The sequence below is a fragment of the Stenella coeruleoalba genome, assembly GCF_951394435.1.
Source record: "Stenella coeruleoalba genome assembly, chromosome: 9".
NCBI classification, from domain to species: Eukaryota; Metazoa; Chordata; class Mammalia; order Artiodactyla; family Delphinidae; genus Stenella; species Stenella coeruleoalba.
In genome coordinates, this window is record NC_137155.1 from 46,937,542 (window position 1) to 46,944,796 (window position 7,255).

At 39.8% G+C, this 7,255-nt stretch overlaps 1 protein-coding gene across 9 annotated transcripts in view; it reads right to left on the minus strand.

The window, feature by feature from the left end:
* ASB4 (ankyrin repeat and SOCS box containing 4) overlaps positions 1 to 7,255 on the minus strand; it is a 363,721-nt gene that overhangs the window by 272,127 nt on the left and 84,339 nt on the right. For 7 of the 9 annotated variants that reach the window (XR_013829960.1, XM_079932597.1, XM_079932591.1 and 4 more), the window contains 2 exons: positions 3,680 to 3,825; positions 2,853 to 2,992 (listed from right to left, as the gene is read on the minus strand). The exons of 1 other annotated variant lie outside the window; for it this stretch is intronic. Coding sequence is in view for 6 of the 8 variants with exons in the window: in XM_079932597.1 (XP_079788723.1) it covers positions 2,853 to 2,903 (51 nt within the window). In the remaining 2 variants the exon portion in view is untranslated. The remainder of the gene's footprint in view (positions 1 to 2,852; positions 2,993 to 3,679; positions 3,826 to 7,255) is intronic. One more of the 9 variants, XM_079932598.1, reaches the window with a different exon arrangement.

Genomic DNA, 7,255 nt, shown 5'->3' on the forward strand with positions numbered 1-7,255 from the left:
ATTGTGACATTTTTTGTTCTAGTTCTGTGAAAAATGCCATTGGTATTTTGATAGGGATTGCATTGAATCTGTAGATTGCTTTGGGGAGTATAGTCATTTTCACAATGTTAATTCTTCCAATCCAAGGACATGGTATATCTCTCCATCTGTTTGTATCATCTTCAATTTCTTCCTCGGGGTCTTACAGTTTTCTGCATACAGGTCTTTTGTCTCCTTAGGTAAGTTTATCCCTAGGTATTTTATCCTTTTTGCAATGGTAAATGGGAGTGTTCCCTTAATTCCTCTTTCAGATTTTCCATCATTAGCGTATAGGAATGCAAGAGATTTCTGTGCATTAACTTTGTATCCTGCTACTTTACCAAATTCATTTATTTTGATGGAATAAGTTCCATTTGCATGGAATATCTTTTTCTATCCCCTCACTTTCAGTCTGTATGTGTCCCTAGGTCTGAAGTGGGTCTCTTGTAGACAGCATATATATGGGTCTTGTTTTTTTTTTTTTTTTTTGGGGTCTTGTTTTTGTATCCATTCAGCCAGGCTATGTCTTTTGGTTGGAGCATTTAATCCATTTACATTTAAGGTAATTATAGATATGTATGTTCCTATTACCATTTTCTTAATTGTTTTGGGTTTGTTAATGTAGGTCTTTTCCTTCTCTTGTGTTTCCTGCCTAGAGAAGTTCCTTTAGCATTTGTTGTAAAGCTGGTTTGGTGGTGCTGAATTTTCTTAGCTTTTGCTTGTCTGTAAAGGTTTTAATTTCTCCATCAAATCTGAATGAGATCGTTGGTTGGTTGTAGGTTTTTCCCTTTCATCACTTTAAATATGTCCTGCCATTCCCTTCTGGTTTGTAGAGTTTCTGCTGAAAGATCTGCTGTTAACCTTATGGGGATTCCCTTGTATGTTATTTTTTGCTTTTCCTTTGCTACTTTTAATATTTTTTCTTTGTATTTAATTTTTGATAGTTTGAGTTATATGTGTCTTGGCGTGTTTCTCCTTGGATTTATCCTCTATGAGACTCTCTGCGCTTCCTGGACTTGATTGACTATTTCCTTTCCCATATTAGGGAAGTTTTCAACTATAATCTCTTCAAATAGTTTTTCAGTCCCTCTCTTTTTCTCTTCTTCTTCTGGGACCCCTATAGTTCGAATGTTGGTGCATTTAATGTTGTCCCAGAGGTCTCTGAGACTGCCCTCAATTCTTTTCATTCTTTTTTCTTTATTCTGCTCTGCAGTAGTTATTTCCTCTATTTTATCTTCCAGGTCACTTATCCATTCTTCTGCTTCAGTTATTCTGCTGTTGATTCCTTCTAGAGAATTTTTAATTTCATTTATTGTGTTGTTCATCATTGTTTGCTTGCTCTTTAGTTCTTCTGGGTCCTTGTTAAACGTTTCTTGTATTTTCTCCATTCTATTTCCACAATTTGGGATCATCTTTACTATCATTACTCTGAATTGTTTTTCAGGTGGACTGCCTATTTCCTCTTCATCTGTTTTGTCTGGTGGGTTTTTACCTTGTTCCTTCATCTGCTGTGTATTTCTTTGTCTTCTCATTTTGCTTAACTTATTGTGTTTGGGGTCTCCTTTTTGCAGGCTGCAGGTTCGTAGATCCTGTTTTTTTTGCTGTCTGCCTCCAGTGGGTAAGGTTGGTTCTGTAGGTTGTGTAGGCTTCCTGGTGGAGTGGACTGGTGCCTGTGTTCTGGTGGATGAGGCTGGATCTTGTCTTTCTGGTGGGCAGGACCACATCCGGTGGTGCGTTTTAGTGTGTCTGTGAACTTAGTATGATTTTAGGCAGCCTCTCTGCTAATGGGTGGGGTTGTGTTCCTGTCTTGCTAGTTGTTTGGCATAGGATGTCCAACCCTGGAGCTTGCTGGTCGTTGAGTGGAGCTGGGTCTTAGCGTTGAGATGGAGATCTCTGGGAGAGCTCTCGATGATTGATATTACGTGGGGCTGGGAAATCTCTGGCAGACCAATGTCCTGAATTTGGCTCGCCCACCTACGAGACTCAAGCCTGACACACAGCTGGAGCACCAAGACCATTTCAGCCCCACGGCAGTGAATGTGGCAGTCTCCATTATGAAGTCAGATTATGAGGGTCTACAATAGCTGTTCAGCTAGAACAGGCTGACTTGGGAGCAATTTGTCTATGAGGCTGTCTCCAGCAGCTCGTGTCTGAAAGAGTAGGTCTCCGCATGTGCTGCGAGAATCTTAAACTTTTATATAGAGGTCTTCACTGGGTTCAGTCTCGGATTCAGTACAGATGGTCTCTGAAGAACACCTTACTCTCTCAACGTTGTGTGCTTGCAACAGCTCCTAAGCCTCAGGGTCTACAAGCTGCAGGAAGACGAGACTGCCCGGGGTGGCCTGCAAGCCATTCTTGCCACGAGCCCCGCTGCTGCTGTCGTGGAATCCGGCTTCCCCCACCACTCACCCTGTAGTGAGTTTTCAGTGAAGCTTTCTCTCTGTGCTAGTGAGATTCATGCTACTTGAGTTGTGCAAAGCCACAGAGCGTGTAAATGTTGGGGTGGGGGCACAAACCCAGCAAATCTGGCCCCAAGGTCTGTGTTATGTCACCCAACAAGAGTGGGGAGGCCACGCTCCTAAACACCTCACCCCCACGAGCCAGCTCCTCAAACCCGCAACGCCACAGGTGGTTATCCTTTTTAAATATAGCAGCGTGTATATGTCATTCCCAAGCTCCCTAACTATCCCTTCCCTCCACCCTTCCCCCCGCCCCCGGTAACCATAAGTAAATTTTCTGAGTCTGTTTCTGTTTTGTAAGTACGTTCATTTTCATTTCTTTTTAGATTCCACACATAAGTGATATCAAACAATATTTCTCTTTCTCTGACTTACTTCACTCAGTATGACAATCTCTAGGTCCATCCATGTCACTGCAAATGGCATTATTTCTGTGAAGAAGATTACTCTCCATAATGTCGGTGGGCATCATCCTATTAGTTTGAAGCCCTTAATAAAACGAAGACTGATGTCCCCTGAGAAAGAAGGAATTTTTAATATGTATTTTCTTATATTGGATTCTGGTTCCACCATTTTCTAGGTGTGTAACCCTGGGCAAGATACTTAACCCTTGGCCTCAGTTTCATAACTCACAAATTGGAGATAATAACAGTAACTAATCCACATGGTTGTTATAGGAATTAAATGAGGTAGTATATGAAAAGCCTGTTGGAATGGGAAATGTTCAATAAGTAACAGCTGTGGTAGTTACTCTGAAAGAGGTTGCACATATGGTTTATTTATAGATAACTAGAAACATTATTGCTATTAGACAATGGGAAACATGCAGGTATTTCCTGGAATGAACAGAACATATCTTAACTTTTTCCATAGAGTTCAGGCCATACTGAGTCAGCCTCTGAAGGAGATGGGGAGTTTTTGTTTCTGGTCTCCCCAGCTTTTCTCTCTCCCAACATTTTCTACCCTCTGACCTCTCCATCTGGGGTCCAACTGCTCCTGGAAGAGAGGCAGCAAATCTGACAGCCCTCTGTAGAAAAGAGGCTTGGGTCTAGTGGACCATCTGGTTAACTTTCAACTTTAATTCAAAATTGTTTATTCATCTGTTCTAGAGATACATTGACACAATTGAAAAAACTCATTCTTTTTTTTTTTTTTTTTTGCTTTTGAACTTACACACTGCTCTTTTCCTTTTAGCATCTTACCTTAAGAAAGTTTAAAGTTATCCAGTATCTCTGCTCTCTTCCCACATATACAAGAACATTAGGATGACTTAACACAGGTTCCACTTCCTCTTTCTTGTTCTTATCCAGAATTTTAAAAACTCATTCATTTTACTGGGCCACTCCTCCTGTAATAAACCAGGCATATTTTTTACAAAATGCATAATTATCTTGTGACTAGCACATAAAATTTTATTTTACGTTTGTGTGTTTTTGACCTCTAGAAACAGCAAGTTCATATTGTTCAACCTAATATTTGAAGAATGTTAATTTCTTGACTATAAATATTTTAAAATATATACAACAAGTTTCTGTTATGGCATTTCTTCACTTTTTAGTATATTGGAATTCTCAGAAAATGACTTGGTGGTGGGGAAGTCTCCTTTACCCTCCAAGAAGCCCTAGTGTGAAGCCTCTACAAAGTAAATCTTTCTTTTACTGATAATACTTATCTTTTATAACACCTTTTCCATGTATTTTTGTGTTAAAAGATCTAAAAATATGACTCCTTAAAAAAAAAAAAGAGGTAAGGAGAGGAAGGAAATAAAAAGGATGTGGAGGGACCAACGCCCCATCATATATTATATAAAATGATAATAATCACAAGAAACCTATTTCACAAATTACTGGGAATATTACACGTGATAATATACTGCGAAGAACTTTAAAGAATTAAAAGTACAATCATGAAAGGCAGTCCACTAATGTGTTTGAAGAAACATTTTTGGTCTGTGAATGCTTTATTTCTGGTCCATGGTGACATAAGTATGAAAATTTGAGAGTAAGCATTTAGAAACTGTTATACGAATTTGACAAAGTCATTTTACATCTGTTGAATCAAATAATAAAAGATTTGGGCTTGTATTTTGTATGTCTGAATTTTTACTTCATTTTCTAGTAATTCACTTTCATTTTACTTTACAAAGGCAAAGAAACCCTGTCCTTCACCACACATAGTTTGAGAAGCATCGATAAAAGCTATTATTATTTCTGAAATTTTGCTTAACAACCATTAATTTCTAATTACAAACTAGTTATATGTCATTATTTGAGAAATACTCTCTCAAACCAAGTGTAAGGAGTTGCCAGCATACAAACAAGTTCCAAAACAAGTTTGTTTTGTATTGGGTAACATGGTTATTTGGGAGTCAGACACCATTTTTCCTATGAAATAACATTAGCCGAGGGTTAGGTTCTTGGTGTAGCCTATCAATCCCAGTTATCTCAAAAGATGGGTAAGCTATACAATAAAATGTGATCAACCATATATACTGTAAATTTTTTTTTTCGCGGTACTTGGGCCTCTCACTGTTGTGGCCTCTCCCGTTGCGGAGCAACAGGCTCCGGACGCACAGGCCCAGCGGCCATGGCTCATGGGCCCAGCCACTCTGCGGCACGTGGGATCTTCCCGGACCGGGGCACGAACCCGTGTCCCCTGCATCGGCAGGCAGACTCTCAACCACTGTGCCACCAGGGAAACCCTATACTATAAAATTTAATGATCAGGCTTCTCCACCCTCTTACGATGAAGAAATTAGGCTACTGATTTCAAAATCAGAAAACATCCCTCTTCCCCACCCAGCCATGAGAAAAGGTGATTCTTAGCTCTGGCAGGGTGGTAGGGATAGGGATAAGGATGGAGTTACTTTTGCAGAAGTTGCTTCAAGAGCAACTCAGAAAGAGGAAGAGTAATGGAGCTATAGTACTCTTCACACAGAGAATGGAGGAATTAGGAGATCAAGTTTGAGGGAACTCACTGGTCGAGTTAATAAAATTAAACTGAGGATTCTCTAAGATTCTCTGAGAATGAGGTTTGGCAGGTTTTGCTGGACTTGAAAGCCTGGTTCTTTACCACAAATGCCTCTATCCTAAACCCCAGGGCATTGTGGTGGCCCAGGACGGTGAGTAGGCTTCATCCTGAATTGAAATCTGTTAGCGGCTACCTCAGAGATTTTAATTTTTCTTCTGTCGTTGTTTGAAAAGATGTGAGGACAAGTCTAGGCTTAGTGAGAAACATTGGTAGAATCAATTAGTGCCACGGGCAAGAAGGGAAAGTAAGCATAAAAGCTGTATTTCGCTACCCTGAGTATACCCTGAAAGAAACAGACCTTTGGCCCTTTAATTTCAGCTGAAACCAGGATGAATTATTAAGCACATGACTTTTTTAAAAGCCTGGGAATAGCAAAAGGGGAACAGCACACAACAAGGTAATCTTATTTACAATTTATGGTTTCCTCATTTTGTGATACATTTGGAAGACACAGGAGCCTAGCTCTTGACCCAGAGTCCAAGAGGAATAGTTTTATATACTAGTCACTAACCAGAAACCTTGGAACAAGACTCTCAGAACTAATACAGAAGCCCTGGCCACAGTCCCAGGCCTTCTTCTTTAGGTCCTCATTCTAAATTCTGATTTCATATATGAGATTCTTCTCTGTCCCCAAAGATTGACATTAAAAACGTCCCTAGAGAAGAGATCCCACCCACACGTATCCAGTCATAGGGTAACTATGGTGAAATTCTTAACCAAAATGGTCCATGGATAGAATCTGGGGGCTTCATGACCTTGAATGAAGGGAAAAAAATCTTGATTTCTAAAGGAATTTAACATTTCCTTCAATTATGAAAGTAGAAAACAAATCAAATCTCAGAAGCATTAGCAATACTTGTGACTTTGTTACTAATGTAAATAAGAGTTATGTTCATTATTTCATTATAGTGCTGCAGACATCTTGAAAAAACATTTATGCTCATCGCTATTTGAAAGAATGTTGCTAGATCTTGTTATTTAACGTGTTAATAATGTAGCACACATTACACTATTATATTACTATAGCACAAACTTTTAAAAGACTACTTTGATAATTGCATTTGAATGTAATTGGTCTCCTTTGCAATCTGCACCTTTTTAAAATAATTTTTTAAATTATTTATTTATTTATTTTTGGCTGCATTGGGTCTTCGTTGCTGCATGTGGGCTCTTTCTAGTTGCGGCAAGGGGGGGTTACTCTGTTGTGGTGCGTGGGCTTCTCATTGCAGTGGCTTCTCTTGCTGCAGAACGCGGACTCTAGGGCGCGTGGGCTTCAGTAGCTGCGGCTCGCGGGCTCTAGAGTGCAGGCTCAGTAATTGCGGCACAGGGGCTTAGTTGCTCCACGGCATGTGGGATCTTCCTGGACTAGGGCTCAAACCCGTGTCCTCTGCACTGGCAGGCGGATTCTTAACCACTGCACCACTAGGGAAGCCCCACACCTTTTATTGTATGCATTTATGTTATTCTGCGAAGGCATCTATAATTTCACTACTGCCAGAGGGGTTCATGACATAAAAAAAGGTAAGCCTCCAGGACTTTCAAAGTACAACTATGTTGCTATCTACCATGCAATATAACCTAATATCCTTTAGGACTGAATCAGAGACATACAGAAACTGAGGGGTCTCTTTTTTTTCTTGGTGCAGAACAGGTGAGAAATTGGCATTTGCTTTTATTTACTGGTTGTTAATAAAACCGATGTTTGTTGAAAATTGGCAATTGTGATCATTTCTGCCTACATACTACAG